Genomic DNA, 19,625 nt, shown 5'->3' on the forward strand with positions numbered 1-19,625 from the left:
TTGTGATTTTAGCACTTCAAATATTGATGGAGGGACTCCAAAATTGAACTATATTAATATACAAAACGATCGTTTTGAAACCCCTCCATCAATTTTTGAAGTGCTAAAATTAATTTTCAAAACCACACTTGTTGTTGTGAAAGTGTTTAGTGGAACTTGTTACATGAACGACATGCTTAAAAAAAAATGCGTACGTTTTTCCCGCAAATGGCTACTGGAAACTAGGGTTTAAGCCATCTCTCTCTCTCTCTCTTCGTTTCTAACGTGTTCCCACAAAAAGAAAAGGCCCCCCCTCTCTCTCTCGGCCCCACTTCTTCCATGGCCGCGCTCACCCGGCTCTTCCTCTCAAAACCCTCATCCCAAAACCTACGCCGATCCCTCAACCCTAGCTGGTTTTCCCCCGCTGACTCTCCCACCGTTTCCCACTTCCTCAGAAGCCTCCACTCCCTCGTTTCCCCACAATTCAATGTCCCTCGCCGAACAACCATTTCCCCTCCAACCCACCATTCCAGAGGCATTTCCTCTGCTAGTGGACATGTTCCACTCCATTTTCATTACGAAGATGTATTACGTCAGGATCTATTGCTCAAACTGAATTACGCCAACGTTATGGAGGTTCCTGGATTGCGTAAAGTAAGAGTTTTACCAAAGGCAGCACCTTCTGCTTTAATATTGAAAAATGGAAAATTGGCTACGGAGATCTCGTGCGGTCAGAAATTGATACAGGTACAAAGGGCTCCGACAGGAAAGTCAGGAAAGTCGTTTCGATCCAATCCATTCTCGGGGGGGAAAAAAGGTTATGTCAGTGACCTAGCACGACAAAGCACTCTCCGAGGGCATGGGATGTCTCATTTTTTGGTAAGAATATCCACAGTAATGTCTCTGTTAGATTCTCCTGTCGAAATACGGGAAAACTCCATTCAATTCTCGATGGAAACAGAGTTTTGCGAATTCTCCCCGGAACTGGAAGACCATTTCGAGATTTTCGAACGTATTGGAGGGTTCAATGTGACTATTGTCACTTCGGCCAACACACAAGATGAGACTTCACTACTGTGGAGCGGCTTTTTGCAAAAAGATGAGGGGGAAACTCAGTAAGATGTCGGAGAAGCTAAATATACGAGATCACAAACATAATGACGCAGAAGTATAATGGCGCTATTAGAAACGAGGAAGTTTTTTTTTAATCTTGTCTTATTTCCTAGTCTAAAGTATCCATCCACAGTTTTTGGTGTCTTTCGGTCGTTCGAAGAGTCATTGAGTCGTTCGTTCAAAGAGTCTATCTAGTTTTTTGAAGTAAGTCTTTGTTTTCATTCAATTCTAGCTCTGAAAATCTAAGTTTATTTTTCCTATGTTGGAGGGATGTTCCATTTATATCCGTTGGTATGAATGAAATCATTAGAGTGTGTTTGAGTAAAGTATAGCCTTTGGCTAGTGAGAAGTATATTTACTTCTTATTCTTCGTTTCTGTATCTCTTAGGGTAATTCCTTTGAGTGGTGAGCAATTCCTACACCCTGTATTCCAGTTTTGATAATTGAGCCTTCAAAAAGTATGCATTACAGGCTTGTTTCTGTACCTTCTGTTTATGTGAATCACGCTGTACAGCTGCATGATAGAAAGAAGGCATGGGCGTTTGCTTTGAAATTTAGGCTTTTCCGTAGTTCTTTAATCTCAGCTTCCTTTTCCTGCTGATACAGATTTGTTCACCAAAGCATCTTCATATTGTTATTACAGAAAACAGGTAATCTTATCTATCAGGAAACTGTTCGTATTGCTGTAATTTGTTCTAATAGGGATAACAACTCAAAACAGTTCAGTTGCATCTCCTGGTATAGAAGCTAGTCTTAAACTAATTTAAAGAAAAATTTCCTAGCTGAGGCATCTAAGTAATTTGTAATCCCTTCAGAATGAGTTTATTCAGAGGAATTTCAATGAATGATATCTAGTCACACTCATGAAACGTGGTTCCAAACTAATTTCTTTGCATTGGATTTGATTTCTCAGCCTACTTGCATGCATTTTTTCTCTTAACTCAACAAGAAATGGTGATACTGAGAAAGAAGAGTGTAAAAAGAAGCTACATAGATATGTCTTCTGTTTTTTTTTTCCCAATAAATGAAATAATATTAACGTGCTTCCTTGCCTCTTTCCGCTAGTTGATATCTTTCCAGATTGTACAATGCAGAGCTCTGTTCCATGCCTGGTTTAGCTGAATTCTCAGTCTGCTTTGGCCTGCATAAAAGTAACTGCACATTAGACCTCCAAATGCTGTCAGCCAAATCATCTACTACTTATTAAAGCATTTGATATGACGTTGCTCAAGAACCTGTTTGTTGTTTGCCATGCTTTAGGAACAACCTTGTCGGACACAGAAGGCTTAGGCTCAACAATCTTTTTGCTATTCATTTCCTTTCCACTGCTAGTAGAGAAGCATTTTTCAATTCCATACCCAGGAGATAAAAAAATGCATTAGGCTGTGTCTGGATCTTTGGTTTTGGTAACAATTTGTGGAGGCACAAGACAGAGGCAAGGGATTTGTGAATCTAATTTGCGCTCTTGTTTCCTGTTGCTTTTGTATCCCTCCACAAATCCCTCTGTGAATCCAAGATCCACACAATACTGAGAATTCCACCGATGAAATCTTCATTGAGAGGGGGTCAAGCAAGGAGTCGTGAATTTGGAAAGCAATAACTACCTTTTGTTAGCATGAACCACTTCTAGCTTTGAACTTTTGGAAACCTGTGAAAAATGGCAGCTAGTAACCACGTCCAGAGAAAATTCATAAATAGAATAACAACGGATAGAAATACCTCAAGACCATCAACTGGCTTTCAGGCTTTCAGCCAATGTCATCCGACTCTAACCGCTATTTCACTATTTCCAAAGGTACATTTTTTAACATATTAAGCAATACTTGCCTCTGGTTTTGAAGTCCTGTGCACTGAACATATGGCCGGGGCAGCCGTTTGTGGCGATTGCTTTTCTGATTTTGTAGTCCGAGAACTCTCTCTTTCTATTCTCTTAGCTTTCTTTGCATCAACTTTATGAAGTTCACTTGAAACATTTCTCTGAACCCGAGTAACATTGCCAAGAGACTTTGATTTGGCCTTCACAGTTTTGCTTCCCAATTGTGACCCTACCTACAGCCGGGACATTAAGCAGCGTAAGCCATAAGAAAAAGGCAAGGGGTAAGATCTATTATGCTTCAGGAAAAACAAACAGTGGATAACACAACTTTTTTTAATACAAACAAGCAAAACCATAGAAGCATTTTGTTCAATTTCTGGTATACCGAATTCTATTCTTGGAAATTTATGCATCGGCACGGCTGCTTTCACTATCAATTAAGTACAGAGAAAAATGTGCACATGCATGCTAAAAACACCAACCTCGAGGGAAGACTGTCGTTGGTGTTCCAAACTAGCACCATCATGCATCGTGGCGGTGTGATTATCAGTCGACAGATTTGTAGCTTTACGTGACAATGACAAATCTACATTCACCGCTTCATCATGAAACTCTTCTCTTACTTCTCTTCCTGGTTCAGCGTCAATAACAGGGAACCTATCAGTTTAATTTTGATGTACTTCCTCAGGTTTGACATGTTCACAACCACTTTGCACAGAACCACTGTCATCATTGACATTAGATTCAACCGCAGGTTCAATATGTGAAGTTCCCAAGTCTTCTCTACCATATTCCATCACTTGTACTGTCCTCTTTCAGTCTTTTGCAGTCATGTCTCGATTCCATGTTAGGAGTCAGGTACAAAGCCAAGATGTCATGTGAGGGACTCGAATTTATTTCGTAAAAGAAAATTTGTGTATATAGTATGTGTTTACATGTCGTAAGTTCTCAAAAAAGAAAAGTTACTAGTACCAGCCAGTTTAGACTAATCGTACGATAATAAGGTCATCTACCAACATTTGGAAATTTTGGGAGGAAAAGGCAATTAGTTTCGCTGATAGTTTTTTCTGCAAAATAGTTAATTCCATTTTAGAGCATCTCCCTCTACCGCGCATCTGCAAAACTTGAAAATGGAGAACTAATCCACTCCAAGGCTCCAACGATGGTCTAAATGAAAACCAAATGTTGATTCCCCTTATTGGAGACCCTCCACAGATGGAGATGGATCTCCATTCATACATAGTGCATATGCCTCAACATGTTATTTAAGCTAATATAAAATTGGTACGCTAGAAAGGTATCAAAAGCACCTTTAAGTTAAGACATACTAACTGAATATAAGGCTATGTTCCCGGCAACGGAATTTTTCCCTTCCTGCTGAATTTTAGGCTATGCTATTAACAGATTAGATTTAAAGTTGAGTTTGGGAAGACGTGAATGAGTTTTACAAAGTGTAGATATAACTGGACTGGAGAATTGTGTGGATGGAGTGGGGATAGTCATGCTCTAAACATGGTTTTTTAATTATAAGTGACTTTTTGAGTGTCGGAAAGGGAGACGAGTTGGAACCATGCCCCTATAGTCAAGCATATTCCAGTTCTGAGCTATGAAGCACCGACACCTCTAGAGGTCGAGGTATTGCAGTGTCGGACACAGAGACACCGCGGGGATACGTATGGGACACGCCACGTGGCGTGTCCCATAATTTAATTTGAATTTTTCATGGGGACACGGCGGGGACACGGCAGGGGCTAAACTGTAATTTTTTTAAAATTTTGGGGGCCAAACTGTAATTTTTGAAAAAATTGGGGGTCAAACTGTAAATTTTTAAAAAAATTTGGGGCCAAATTATAATTTTTTAAAATTTCTGGGTGCTAAACAATAATTATTTATTTATTTATTTATATATATACACACACACGTGGCGTGTCCCCCGCAGTGTTCGTGTCCCCATTTTTTTAAAATTCCCGTGTTCCGGTGTCGGTTTCGGTGTCCGTGTCGGTGCATCATAGGTTCTGAGTATAAACTGTATTGGAGTCTGCAGAGTTGAAGATCCAATCGCCAAAGCTGGAAATTAAAGTGAGTGACAATCTTCAAACTTGTCTACTGGGTCGCTTTTAAAAGTTTGCCTCAATTTGTTTTCCTTTTTAGTTTCTTCTTTGCTCTTGATATTCTTCATGTTATTTTTGCAGTGCTGATGAGGAGAATGAAATAATTTTGAATGTAGAATGCCATTATACTCGAGCTAAAGTTGTCAACTGCCTTTTCAAAAATTTTTTTTTTTATCGGCAACTGCATTTTCAATCTTGGAGATTGTGCATACGTAAAGGTTTGCTCCCAATCAAAGAGTATCTCTGAACCACATCATATTTTGCTTGATTTTGATTTTTCACGACACTCCCAATCTTGAGATCATGTATTCAGATTGTATATGTGGATTTATCTAGGTTCTGCTACACATTTCTAAATTGGAGAGAAATGGCGAATGTTGCTGAAACCTTGTGCAAAAGCGTGCTAGTAGAAAATCATAAGTAGCTTTATTAGGACAAATACATGAAGGAATTGGTCAAATGGCTTCTACAAATGTGATATATATATATATATATATATATATATATATATATATCATAATCTGAAAAATATAGTCTATTCATTATACTTCTACATTATAAACAAGTACATGCAAAAAAATGTAATCTATAGAAACTTACCCCCAACTATACAACATTTTATGGCATGTAGGCTGGAGCATTACATCGTTCCCATTACACAGCGGAGGATTTTCTTGAACTTCTGAAGAGATGGGAAAAGCTATGCCAACGGTATGTTTTGAATAATCTAGATGGAACCCTTAAATCTAGAGCAGAAGATACCAGAGAACTCAAAAGCAGTTTAAATTCTCTATCTAATATTAAGATTCCTGCCGGAGAATATGAAGTTCAGAGCCTAGTTGATGTGTGTTTTTTGGAGATCCTACTGAAACAGGGAAGCATGGGCTAAAATTTAAGGTACCTCCTGGAGTGAATAATCTGTATGCTCTCTCTCTCTCTCTCTCTCTCTCTCTCTCTCTCACACACACACACACACACATCTTAGAAGAGATTGATGCAATACCTTTTCATGTTCAAAATGTCTTGTTTGTGTTAGTATCTCGAGGCTAAGCATGTGTCCATCAAATGCTGTTGCTCTGGTTGCAAGACAATTTATTCAACTGTTTTATGGCAAACCCATAGTTTATTTAATTTATTGGTACCGACGGAGACAAATACATTGTAATGCCCAAAAGATTGGGTTTGTTGATAAATAAAATCTACAACTACTTTGAAGAATTTACTATGTGAATTAAAAATTTGAAGTATCAACTTTGGTAGCTATAATTGAAAGGATAACAAGTTTACCTGCTTGAGCAAGAATAGCTTAGGCAGTGCTGAAATTGTAACTTTACAACTGATGTTAACGATGTGAAGTACTTTCAATTATACATATTTTATAGGTTCGCTGGAATGGGTATAGTTGTAGTGAAGATACATGGGAATCAATTTGAAGATTTGAGGTTAGTTTTCTTGCTATCTTTTGATAATAATAAGAACAGAAAAGAGGATTAGGAACATCAACAGTAATCACAATAAGAACAATGGATGCCAAAGCTCCTCGGTTTCCTGAAGATAAAGTCATTCGCAAGCACTATAGCACAAACTTTTGACTCCATAAAGATGTCTAAATGTTTCTATTGGGCTGGTTATTGAGTTATGAAAAATCATGTCATAACTCCACGAGTACCTCTTTGCATTTACATTGTCGGCTTATTTTGGTTTTGCGCACATATTGATACTGAAATTTGTACTGTCATAGGTATCTGCAAATTGGAAATGCTGTGGCTGTTCCTGTGGCACAAGCGTTAGGGTTTGCATTAGGAATGTCCATTCAAAAGGAAAGCGGGAATGAACCACTCATGACTCTACCGCCCAAGTTTGCTTTCAACTACAGCCATCTGATGGAATTCCTGGTATGCGGACGTAAAATATTTTGATTCTTTGATGTAACTCGTCACCAATCATCATCAAGCTCCATTGTTGAGCAAGTTCATAGCCTCTACTTTGGGAGCTGCTTCCTAAATGAACAGATTTATGAACCTAGTCTGTAGCCTTTTTATAAACGCCGTTGACTGCAATTATTCAAGCAGCACCAGTTAATAAATGATATGATTGGGACATTTGCTTCCAGTAACCATGGAAAAGAAGCCTCATATAAAATCTGTAACTAATGCACCTCTTTTTTTCCTCTTCATTACATGAAATTTTCCTTTTCTGGCCAAACTGCCATAAGGCCCATTATTCTAGCACATTTCTAGGCAAACAAGTTACTTATGTAATTAGATGATAAGTAGTTATCGGTCACCGCATCTTTAGAAGCCACTTAGATGGGACGAGATATTTACAGAAAATCCAGAGGGAAATGGGAGTTATTTTATGGCTGTTCTGGTTGCAATATTTGGGTTTGTTTAATCTGTTTATCCATGTCAATTTTATGATTAAAAAAATTTGTTAAATTAATCTTTATTAACCTAACTCCCCTTCTGCTCTAAAATGATTAAGGTCACAAGCGCTTGACTTGCATTTGCCTTTTTAACATTCCCTGAGGGGAAGTTTGATTAGATTTTTATAGTCTGAGTAAGTTAGTGCTCGACTCAATAAGTGTGTGTGTACCAATATTAAAGAAAACCAACTTACTTGACATCGATTCCATTGAATTTCGTTAACAAGCAATAGAAATATTTGTGTATTTTATCGACTTTTCTGAAATAAGCAAGCCTAAATTCGTAAAATATTCACACATATTTTGAACAAATTCTTCCTTAGCCCCTAGGCGCCAACTAGTCGGTTGTCTAATCTAAGTGTTGGACCGCCGCCTAGCGCCCAAGGGGAGAGTAGTTGGCCTAGGCGGTCAACTTTTAGAACACTGTTAGTTTTACTAGTACTTTTTTACCATTTTTATGTGACTGCAGTTAGTTAAGATGGATAAACACTAAAATATTTAGCATTTCAACATACATACTTCATAGGTTTTGAATCAAACTTCAAAAGTGCTTTCACATTTTTTGCATATTTATTTACAAGTTAATGCTAACCAACTTTTGTGAGTTAAGCCTGCATACTTTATGGCTGTTGAGAGTAATTGGCCTTCATCCCTTTAGGGTAGGTTTCAGTTATGGAAAAAGGTTTGGGGTTTAAGCCTTCCTTCTAAATTTTCTTTGTTTTTTTGCAAGGTTATTCACTGTATTGTTCCGGTTAAGGATGTCTTGATTCGGAGAGTAGTATCTGTTATGAGTTGTGTCCCAGACTCCCAGTTGTGGTGCTGTAGGGGAGTCAGTTGAGCACCTATTTTTTGCCTTTGAGTCGGCCCAATGGGTGTGGCTTGCTTCTATTTTGGGTCTGGACTTTGATGCTGGGTCTCCGGTACTGTTTTCGGAGTGGTTAGCAGGATGGTAGGCGGAGGCTCCTGATTATTTAGCTATTTTGGAGTCAGTCTGTGTCCTATGGGTCATTTGGTGCAATTGTAATAAATCCTTGTTTCATAACTCTCAGGTTAATGTTAGGAGAGCTTGCAGGAGATCTATCAACATGTTGGGATTTTGAAGGCTTTACATGATAAAAAGTAAGGCCTCACACTGTACCAGCTACTGATCGTAGCCTTGGTAAGCTATTGTCTCACCAACTAGCTAATCAGACGCAAGTCCCTCCTCAGGCGAATTCCTCCTTTTTGCTCCTCAGCCTATGGGATATTAGCAGTTGTTTCCAACTGTTGCTCTCCTCCCAAGGACAGGTTCTTACGAATCACTCACCTGTCCGCCACTGGAAACACCACTTCCTGTCCGACTTCATAAAAAGCATCTATGTAAGTACGATTATGTGATCAATTATATATGAAATTTCTAATTTTATCCCAAATAATTCTTTTAGAATCTAGTTTACTAAATAAATTAATTAATTCCAAGTTTTGAAAAGACGAAGAAACAGGTTTATAGATAAAAGGCATGAAAAATATTCCGAAATAGGCTATACTGACTGAAAAATAGCTGCATCTTGCACAAATTCAGCCCAATCCGAATTCATTTCCAGTGGGCGTGGCTCTCGAAGTCAGGCTAATCTCTTACAAAGACGTCGCTAATTGATGGCCACGGAGTTCGTACCGTAGTGGAGGGGGCCTGGCGTGCTGGGTCTTGGGAGGGAGCTATTGCTTGGTCTGATACGGATACTAATGGGTTTGTGCAGGAGAAGAATGGTGCAAAGTTCGGCAGCTACGGGCGGAGGAGGTTGCTATTTTCAGAGCTCTGTATTAGGCGAACAGATGATATCTTCGTGTTGAAGTGCTCTCTGACTGCTTAGTGGTTGTTTGTGAGAAATTTTTCAATGGGTGTCACGTGATACTCGCTCGGCACAGTATCACTCGGCACATCCAAGCCGTCTAATGCGATTTTGGATGGCTTGGATTTGGAAAGAGAAAGGAAGAGAGAAAGAGGAGGGGTGAGAGGAGAGATAATGTTTCAATCTGAGCCGTCCGAAAATGCATCGGACGGCTCAGGAGTGCTAAGCGGACACCACGTGTGATATACCCGCTAGGCATTGAAAATTTTCTCTGTTGTTTGGGGCTTGATTTCCTCGGATAGTGCTGATGTATTGGTAGTGCCTGTTTTGTTGGATATTAATGATCTTGATCATGTAACTATTTATGAGTGCTGCTCACTGGATGCCAAATCTGTACTGCACTAATATACTATTAACGAACGAAGTTAATTAATTCCTCAAAAAAAAAAAGTAATATACGGAGTATTTTCTGATCAATCGTCTGAAGTTTTATTTGAAAATACGTTTAAACTTAGTAATTGTTTGTAAGATAGTCGATCTCAAAAAAGAATTTTAATTGAGTGGATCATGAGACGTTCTTGAATAGTTTGAACGCAAAAAAAAATCTAGTACTCCTTCCGTTCCTTTTTAAGTATCCTGTTTTGTAACTCCAACTTATTAAAAAAACATCATCATTATACCTTTCACATTAATTTTTTTCTCTACTTCTCTTACTTACCCATCATCATTACATTTTTACTCACTAACTTTTCAAAATAAAATCTACTTTTAAGGATAAAATAGATAATGTATTAACTTTTATCCAATAACTTTATAAAATAGACACTTATTAAGGGACAACCTAAAATGGAATACTAAATTCTAAATAAGGGAAGGAGGGAGTACTAGGAACTTGTTCAATTTAATTTGAAAGACAAACAAGATTAAGAAAAATTATTGATTTACTTGTGTTACTTCAATCGCCACGCACCAACATATACACACTTTGTGTACACACTTAAATGCGAGTGTATTTGCAAAATGTTTGCATATATGTGTGAGATTGTTAACATTTTGCGTAACGAAATATCTTTCAACGATCCAAAATAAATAGAGTGCTTGGTTTGTTAATCAACCCCAACGTCCATTTAGACCCAACTTAAAGGGCAGGGATGGAGTTAAGAAGGGGCCAATAAGGGCGATCGCGCCCTGCAAGAAAAAAAAAATACTACTATTATATGTAAATAAAAAATTTTATGAAATTATATAGGCTCACCTTTGTATAGAATTTTGAAAAAAAAATATAATAGTAACCTTTGAAATACGATGATACCAACATTAATTACTAAAGTTGAGGGTTAAAATATATTGTAACAGAAAATAGAACTATAAGGTTAATATTGTGAATATTCAAGTAATAAACTTCCCCCCAAAGCAAATTTCATTATTATCCATTCATGAATCAAAAACTTAAAAAAGTGAAACCCACCTTTCGTAAGATGGGTTTAATATTTTACAGTTTTATATTTTTTTGCCCTAAAATTTCAATGGCATACCAAATCCCTTCTCCCTCTCTTGGCACAAACATCCTCAATTGTTAAGATTTCAAAGGCAATTTCGAAAAAATAGCGACGGAAGAGAAGAGATTTTGGAAATTTTAAGTAATTTTGGTGAAATTTAAGTTGTAGGTATGTCTTTCCCCAATTATTGTTCTAGACTTTTACTAGTAATTCTTTATTTTTTGACTGGTTAAATCAAGTAACATGAAAGCCCATATACCGAATTCGTCCAGTTGTGATAAATGAAAAAAGAAGAAGATGAACAATAAAGAAAAACAAGACACATACATCAAGATCGATCACATTAGTTAAAACTGATTTATGTATTTACGTTATTTTTGTTAGACTTATCTCACATCGCTCATTTAAACCATCAAGCTTGGTTAATAAATTCTAGAGGCTACTCTACATATTGCCAATTGGTTTTATGTTAGAACCCCCTAAGAAATCTAACATGGTATCAGAGTTAGGTCTTGGATGGCCTCACCTCTCGTGGAAAAGTCTCTATCATCTCTGTTGCCCGAGTCTGTCGGTCAGCTCCTGGTCTGTTACCTTCACGTGCATCCGGGCTACACGTGAGCGGGAGTGTTAGACTTATTCCACATCGCTCATCTAAGTCACCCAAGCTTGGTTTATAAATTCTAGAAGCTACTCCACCTATTGCCAATTGATTTTAGGTTAGAACCCTCCAAGAAATCTAACAATTTTGAGTTTTAATGTATTTACATGATTATTATTTATATTTTTTTCTCGCATGTATTGTCGCCCCTTCGTGATAAAATTCCTGACTCAATGTCTTTTAGGACCCGATGCAATTTTTAAAAAAAATTGGGACCCATTATAAAATTCACAAATAAAACGTTAAAATGTTAAAAAATTACTTTAAAGAAAGTATTGCAGGTATTCGAAACTATAACAAGAAAAGTTGGGAATTCATTCTATTAATTCGAAATGTATAACTTAAACATCACTTTTTGAATTTTATGTGACAAAGGTAGTCTCTCTCCTCTCCCACCTCCATGGTTGTGAGCAGGTCAAGACTCTCTCTTTTGGAAGGAAAGTTCTTCTCTCGCCATTATTCTTGAACTTGAGGGTCCAATCTCGGAAATGAGCTCAGTGTTTTTGGCTCTTGAGTCCAATAAGCCTTGGTGACGGATTTAAGAGTTCTCCAGCAACAGCAGTGGGAGCGCCTTGTGGCGTCGATTGCGAAGGGACAAAGAGACGTTAATCTCCAAGTTGAAGACCCATAGATCCTCCATCTTCCTCTAAGTCACGTCTTTGAACGCATCAGTGGTTCCTACTGGCTTTTTTCTCTTTCAATTTTGTTTTGTATTCTTGCTTTTCTTTTATTTTTCAGATCCTTTTGGGTTCTTTTGTGTTTGTTGTATTTTGGTAATGTGGCGTATAATCGTTTTTCAGTTTAATATATCTACTTCTGCCTTTTTTTCACAAAATAAAATAAAATTGAAGATATAAAGTATGGGTTGGAGATGCTATATTGAAACGAGTTAATTTTTTATGAAAACTCTTTAAAATATATTTTAAACAAATTAAACGGCTCCGATTATTTTGTGTGAAACTCCGATTATTTTTGTGTCAATGTTTATACGAGTTGAACCGGCCCAATCTATTTATTTTATGTACTCCACTTAATTAATACTACATCCCGACGTACCTCCGAAGTGCCTTGACCCGCCCGCTCAAAAGTGGAGTAGTATCAAATCCAATCCTCGTTTCGTTTGAACTTCTTCTACCAAGTCCCATCTAAAACCCCACCTTCGAGGGTTTTAAGCCCTCTCTCTCTCTCTCTCTCTCTCTCTCTCGGCCACACTTCCTTCCTTCCATGGCCGCTCTCACCTGGCTCTTCCTCTCAAAACCCTCATCCCAAACCCTCCTCCGCCAATCCCTCAACCCTAGCTTTTCCCCTACTGACACTCCCACCGTTTTCCACTTCCTCAGAAGCCTCCACTCCCTCGTTTCCCCACAATTCGATGTCCGTCGCCGAACGATTTCCCCTCCTTCCCAGCATTCCAGAGGCCTTTCCTCTGCTGCCGACTACGAGCCCGAAGATTCCGGTGGTGCATCCGTTGCCCCCGCATTAAACCTCGACGATCGCGTCCCCGCCACGGTGATCACGGGCTTTCTCGGCTCCGGAAAGGTTGCGTTTCTCTTCTCCCTTTTACTATCCATTTTAGATTCTAGGAATTTCAAGAGTCCAACTTTTTGCGTGGTTTGTGAGAAAATTGTTAAATCCACCACAAATGGTATCTTTTAAACATTAGTTATTTGCTATGAAGCATGGATGTGTAGATGGTAGTCGTGTACGTATTGTATCTGTATGGGATACCAATACTCACCCTGTACTCCCAGATACGTATCCCAAAAGTTTACCCGATGTAAATTTTATTATCCATTTTGGATTCTAGGAATTTCAAGAGTCCAACTTTCTGCGTGGTTCGAGAGAAAATTGGGATGTCAATCGTAAATGGTATCTTTTAGACATTATTTATTTATTTGTTGATAAGGCCATTCCCAGCCTTTTACTCGAATTTTTAGGGAAAATTATGTGGAAGCTTGATTGACACAAACACTCTTCACTTGGACGGCAATTCATGTTTAAGTTCATTCAAGTTTAAGTTTGAGTAGTGGTGGAGGCGGAGCCAGAATTTTGGCTCAAGGGGGGTCAACTTAAGAGAACTTTTTTCATTTAAAAATGTACCTAGTATATTGTGTATTTGTAGTACATTAAGTTATAATATTCTGGTCGACAATTGCAACGCCCAAGTGTGTTTATTTTCGTCTTTGAGATATGTAGGAAAAAATAACATGGCAAAGTAATTATCTATATTTTAGAGATTTCTGTAGTAAATATATAATTAGTGATTTATCACATATGATACTAGTAAAGATTTTAAATTGTTAAAATTGGGGTGGCCGAGCTGTCGAGACCCCCTCGGGCCCCTATATAGCTCCGCCTCTGAGTTCAAGTACAAGCTCCATTTATGGAGAGCGGTAATTCAAATGTCGTTGTAGCCTTGAGAAATGAGCAATGTGTAAAAAAATATATAATGGTTTCAGTGAAGGAGTGAAGATTATGGTGGGGGTTTAGTTTTACTTGGAAAAAGGGTTTTTTGGGTTTAAACTCAAAGTTACGCTTGAGTCCATATTTGAGCAAGTTTGGAGATGCTCTAACTCTAACCAACTCATTTTACTGAGCCAAACAGGTGTATGGAGTTTGATAATATCTGGAACCGTTCTTTGTACGTATTTTAGATGCATCTTAGTTAAATATATAATTAGAAAAGAACTGTTGTCTTGTATTTTTTCTCAACGTGATGATTTTCCTGTGGCAGACTACTCTGTTGAATCATATCCTGACAGCTCAACACGGAAAACAGATTGCTGTCATTGAAAATGAGGTACCGGGGTTGCTTCATTTCAAACTCGTAGTTATGAACTCTCTCTTCTTGTCATTGTATTTTTGCTCATTGTCTGTATCTCAAGTATAAAGCTTTGCACTCAAACATGTTTTTTCCGTCGTATCTCTTATGTACCAATCCTTTGAAAATTTTCTCCAAGATGTAACTGCAAGAAAGGGAGAAGAAAAGGGAAAACAAAACCTTATTTCGGTGTCATTTTTAGAAGAGTAAAACCTTTTCAAAAAGAAAAGGAAGAATGGAATTGAGGGCATGAAAATGATGTTCTCACTCCAGATCTCACTCTACCCTTTTTTTTTTTTTTTGTCTTGTAGCCTCTCATGTGGGGAGTGTCTGAGAGGCTAAAGGCCTAAAAGTGGATTTTGAAGATCATTTACTTCTTTTTATCACTTAATCATCAATCAATTAAATTTCAATCTGTGACTTTGGGGGCAAATTTTCCTTAGCCATAGGAATCTGATATCTTGAAAAGCAGTTAAGAAGTAATCTGTTTTCCTTTCATCGATGTTCATTTAATCTATGGATTTTTAGCGCATTGTTGCTGAAATCATGAAGTATCTATGGTTGGCGGTCCACTAGCCACTCCATCCCAGCTCAACAAGTCCCCTCCATGTTAAAATGGTAGTGTGAGGATTACTAGGATAATAAGCACTTTCCCACTTACAAATAATCTTCTATGTTTGTAGAAAAATTAGTATTATGATGTCTCGTGTTTCTTAGTTCCGAAGGCAGGTCTTTGCAAATATACTTTTATGCAATTCTGTTTTTTATTTGATCGGCAATTTAAGCAATTCTGTTGATCCTGTAGCAACTGAATGATGTATGTTATTTTGTTTCCTGATAATCTTATTGACCTGTTGTTGTAACATTGATTGCAGTTTGGTGAAGTGGATATTGATGGTGCATTAGTTGCTAGTCATTCCTCATCCAATGAGGAAATCGTTATGGTTAACAATGGTTGTCTCTGTTGTACGGTTCGTGGGGATCTAGTTAAAATGCTTTTGGAGTTGGTTAAGAAGAAGCGAGACAAATTTGATCATATTGTAATAGAAACAACAGGTATCCTGATTTACTATCTCATGTGAATTCCTAAATACTGAAAATAATCTGTTCCTGGATATCTACAAAAGGGATTGTATGTCCACGGGTTCTCATAGATAGATGGTTATATTGTGTCTCTCTTTATCTTTTTAAATTTTATTCGGATGCCATGTTCCTCTGTCTTGCCCTTTGTGTGTTCACCCTAGACTAAATCACATGGCTTACGAGGTCATAGCTCGGTTTATGTGAAGTGATCGTCATATTAAAATAGAAGGATCACTGTAATCTGTATATTGTTAATTGTTTATGCTTCTATTTGGTTGCAGATGATGAGTTAAATACTTGGTATTAGTTTTGTCAAAAGGCATGTAAACTTGAAGGAATCTAAAGACTAAGACTTTGTCTCTCTGGATTCAAAGCTTCTAAGCTCATAAGATGTTTTTTTAGAAGAACCAATTGGGTTTGGTGTTTCATTTTGGTTGGGAAGCTTATGTATGTATGCTAGAAAGAGACTCCAAGTGGGTGCCACCAAATCTTTTGGATGTTGAGCTCAAGCAAACTGGGACTTTATTCAAGGACACACTTTCACATGATTAGCAACACATGTTGCACGCTCTTAGAACAAAAGCCATTTTACCACGTGAATTTAAAGGTTGAAAACTTCATGTAATTTTTTCAATACCTTGCTTCTCTTAACAGAAGTATACAAGGATTTAGAAATGAAACTCGACAAAAAAATAATAATAATAAATAACTTGGCAAAGCTTAGAGACGAAGGTTGTGATAGTTTGATAATTGATAATGTAAAGCTCATAATCACATCTTATTGATTTGCACCCTAAAAGTTGTCAACACTAGCAACTTGAGATATGGGTCTCTATCATTGATTTTGCAGTGGGATTAGGTTTGAAAAAGCTTGTAGAATTAGGTTTTTGTATGGAAGAATAAGTGAAGTTTTATTTGATGAGTATGGTACAAGATGGAAAATAAGCTTTGGGGGGTAGAACACAGTAAGTGACTTCTCTAAATTATGTTTAACCCTCTTATAAGATGGTTTCTTTTTTGGTGATGTGGACACAACACCCAATTCTGCTTTCACCATGACACTAGTTAGGAAGATCTTGAGATCGATACTCAACAACTTAATAAGCTCTATTGTTTACGAAATTTTGAAGAAACAGACTTCATTATTTTGTGTTTATTTTTAATAAATGTACACTCCTTAATAGTTAGTATTAAATTCTCAAAAAAAAAAAAAAATTTGTTATTAAGAAAAGGAAATGTAAATGTTTTATGAGCGCTGACGTTCTGTATATTCATTAATGCTCTTTCTATAGGCCTTGCAAAGCCAGGTCCTGTTATTGAAACATTCTGTACGGATGAGCTGGTTTCACGTCACGTTAAACTCGATGGGGTTGTTACTTTGGTTGACTCTAAGCATGCCATGCAACATTTGAATGAGGTGAAACCAAGATTTGTGGTGAATGAGGCGGTGGAACAAATTGCTTACGCAGATCGTATTATTGTAAACAAGGTAGAGTTAGACTTTGTCATTCAAGGATCTAGGCTCTTACTTTATTTCATTCAACCTGAATCACCAGTCGTTACTTTTATTTCGAATCTGCCGATTGTGTGCTCCTATCTTGATGGGTTTTTTTTGTTTCAATTAATCTTGGCAGACTGATCTGGTGACCGAGGCTGAGTTGGAGTGTTTGGTGAAGAGAATTAAGGTAGGTTTTCTGTTTGGTGCTTTTGTTGATTGTCACAAAGGGATGACAACCTGGAATAAATAGGCAGTTTGTTGCTTTCATCGGCTTTTACTTGTATTCACGTGCATTTAATGTTACAGTGGTTCCTTCATCCAGTCTGTGACTTGCTATTGATTATTGGATTGATTCTCGGTTTGCTTTTCAGCATATTAATGTTATAGCTCAAATAAAGCTTGCTAAATATGGTGTTGTCGACATGGACTTTGTTTTGGGGGTCGGAGGCTATGATCTTGAAAGGTGATGCAAGTAATCTTTCTTTGTCAATTGTCAACGTAAATTGGGTTAGGGGGAGAATTAGAAAAAGTCTTTTCACATATATGTTGATGGATTTCTATATTATTATTGGTGCATGTGAAATCATTTCGTTTGACTCTTGAACATTACTTGGATGTTACAGAATTGATTCAGAAGTTAAGCCAGACAGTTCTCATTGTGCTAGTCATAATCATGAGAGTGGGCATGGTACGTCTACTTTCTGTCTATCTTTTACTTTTCTTGGTTTATTTGGATTTTTGTTCTTTCAGGTAGGGTAAGGGTCTACTTGTTTTTCCATACTTAGAATAGGAAAGGCTCTTTACTACTTACCAGTAATGAATCTCAAATACAAATCCATTCTAGATATTATGTCTTCTCATTTTACTTCTGAGGTTTCTCTTTCATCTCATGTTTCTTTATGGTCAGGCAAATTCATGTTCTTATAAAATTTCTATCTTTGTCTTCCTGATGTTGTCCTTGTATTTTTTATGTACGTACCTTACTTTTTTAAGTTACAGTCCCTTGTTCCCTCCAGTCTTTGTTGAGGTACTGGGGTTTTATTTTTTCCAATCCCCCTCTCTGTTCAAGATTTCTGGATCAACAACTATGCTCCTCCTAGATGTATTATTGTTTGTACTGATTTTTATATTTTCTGAATGTCTTTAGTATGTATAACTTTGTGGGTAATTTCTTTAGCATGTATAACTGGACTAGTGTACTGTGGATTGGTGAAACTATTTATGGCAATCCTATCTTTTGGCAACGATGTCAAAAAATCTTAAATGTTGACCTTGAGCTTCAGATTACTAATAGGGCTATTGTGCAGGATGTAATCACATCTCATGATTCCTATTTTTGTGTAGATATTAGTGTCTTTCTTTCGTTCTGTTTTTTTCAATGGCATGTGTCTGGGGAGTTGAAGAATGAGGAACTTTGTCCAGACTTTGGGTCTCTTTTGATGATTGTTTGTTGGGCCTTTTTGCTGTTACTCATGTGGATATCTAGTTTTGCCTGTTTACGTGTAGTTGGACTTCTTCTGGTAAGGAATTTATAGTAGGTTGTCCTTTGATACGTGTGATTTCAGGTGAGTTTCCAGAGTCTTGAAATCCAGTTCGCATATTCCTAAGCAACTCTTTTTTGGTTTTGTTCTCAACAGACCACCACAAGGGACATCATCACGACCATAAACATGATTCTTCCGTCTCCAGTGTCAGTATTGTTTCGGAGGGTACCCTTGATCTTGACGAGGTAAAAAGTACTAGAAGGATTCCAATCTAGTGATTAGTTTTCTTTCATCCATATTACCAATTTACAAGAACGTGTGGAAGTGACAAGCCACATAACCAACATACTATACTTTTGTTGCAAACTTGCAATTAAGTTGGCAACTGCAACTTACCTTCTTCTGTTTTTTCGCGAACTAGGTTGACGATTGGCTTGAAAGAATAATTGAAGAAAAGGGGGACGACTTGTACAGGATGAAAGGGGTTTTGTCTGTTAATGATTCTGATACGCGTTACGTTCTTCAGGTTTTTATTAGATTTTATTTCATCAGGGGTTTCCAAATCTTTACTACTGTACTTTCTGCATCGATAGTAGTAACCCTTTTTACTTGTTTCCTTCAGGGAGTGCATTCCATGTTGGATGGTTGTCCAGGAAAGGCATGGGGACCCGATGAGAAAAGGATTAATAAGCTGGTCTTCATAGGTAGGAACTTGGATGAAACTGCACTAAGAAAAGGTTTCAACGGTTGTATAGTGTGATATAAGAAATCATCAAAGTGTATATCATCCGAGTAAATGTCGAAAAAAGAGCAGAAATGCAGCCCCAAGGCCATGGCTTTCTGTGCATCTATTTAGACGTGGGGAAATTTAACACAGGTTGCGAAACTCAGTCATATACACCCATCAGACTGTACTCTCTCTCTCTCTCTCTCTCTCTCTCTCTCTCTCTCTCTCTCTCTCTCTCTCTCTCTGTGTGTGTGGAAATGCTGGGATTTGGCCAGAAGTCAAAATATATCAATTGAAGTTGCCATATTCTTATGTGACCTTTCTGTTGCTCATTTCCAGTAATGCATGGGTCTCGTCCAATAGGAATCTACTTGCATTATCACACTGCTGTGATCTTCCTGTCATATGTCGTACTCGATAGGGTTATCAGATGGAATAGTACATACTCGATTTGTGGAATGTAAAGTTTGAATCAGCACCACAGGTCGATGCATTGCTAATGTGTTTTGCCAATTATCTACGATGTTTTCCACCCTCTCCATAGACTGTAAATATGGCTGAGCTCCCAACAATTAGAAACAA

At 37.6% G+C, this 19,625-nt stretch overlaps 3 protein-coding genes and 1 long non-coding RNA gene across 9 annotated transcripts; 3 read left to right on the forward strand and 1 right to left on the reverse strand.

The window, feature by feature from the left end:
• The first annotated feature begins 201 nt into the window (after positions 1-201).
• Positions 202-1,418, forward strand: LOC131333832 (large ribosomal subunit protein uL5m). The gene has a single exon (XM_058368594.1). It carries the CDS (start codon positions 319-321, stop codon positions 1,096-1,098), a length of 780 nt encoding a protein of 259 aa, XP_058224577.1. The 5' UTR covers positions 202-318; the 3' UTR covers positions 1,099-1,418.
• An 82-nt stretch (positions 1,419-1,500) lies between these two features.
• On the reverse strand, positions 1,501-4,807 carry LOC131333833 (uncharacterized). 6 transcript variants are annotated; one of them, XM_058368596.1, is made up of 6 exons: positions 3,625-4,807; positions 3,387-3,591; positions 2,920-3,137; positions 2,697-2,740; positions 2,328-2,420; positions 1,501-2,233 (listed from the first exon to the last, which is right to left on the reverse strand). In XM_058368596.1, exons 2-6 carry the CDS (start codon positions 3,436-3,438, stop codon positions 2,128-2,130), a joined length of 513 nt encoding a protein of 170 aa, XP_058224579.1. In that variant the 5' UTR covers positions 3,439-3,591; positions 3,625-4,807; the 3' UTR covers positions 1,501-2,127. The 6 variants fall into 6 exon arrangements, with proteins under 6 accessions (XP_058224579.1, XP_058224578.1, XP_058224582.1 ...); XM_058368595.1 differs by lacking the exon at positions 3,625-4,807 and having other exon boundaries at positions 2,920-3,141; positions 3,391-3,510; XM_058368597.1 differs by having other exon boundaries at positions 1,502-2,233; positions 2,328-2,417; positions 3,387-4,802.
• Positions 4,377-9,750, forward strand: LOC131333835 (uncharacterized). The gene is made up of 5 exons (XR_009201927.1): positions 4,377-4,504; positions 4,921-5,916; positions 6,761-6,914; positions 8,494-8,803; positions 9,006-9,750. It is a non-coding gene; the product is annotated as an uncharacterized LOC131333835 (long non-coding RNA).
• A 2,798-nt stretch (positions 9,751-12,548) lies between these two features.
• Positions 12,549-19,362, forward strand: LOC131333836 (uncharacterized). Its single transcript, XM_058368602.1, has 10 exons — positions 12,549-12,969; positions 14,165-14,230; positions 15,127-15,307; positions 16,627-16,823; positions 16,969-17,019; positions 17,204-17,295; positions 17,456-17,520; positions 18,470-18,561; positions 18,738-18,842; positions 18,939-19,362. The coding sequence occupies exons 1-10, from the start codon at positions 12,655-12,657 to the stop codon at positions 19,074-19,076; spliced, it is 1,302 nt and encodes a 433-aa protein (XP_058224585.1). The 5' UTR covers positions 12,549-12,654; the 3' UTR covers positions 19,077-19,362.
• Positions 19,363-19,625: the final 263 nt, after the last annotated feature.

The sequence above is a fragment of the Rhododendron vialii genome, chromosome 7a (assembly GCF_030253575.1).
Source record: "Rhododendron vialii isolate Sample 1 chromosome 7a, ASM3025357v1".
NCBI classification, from domain to species: domain Eukaryota; kingdom Viridiplantae; phylum Streptophyta; class Magnoliopsida; order Ericales; family Ericaceae; genus Rhododendron; species Rhododendron vialii.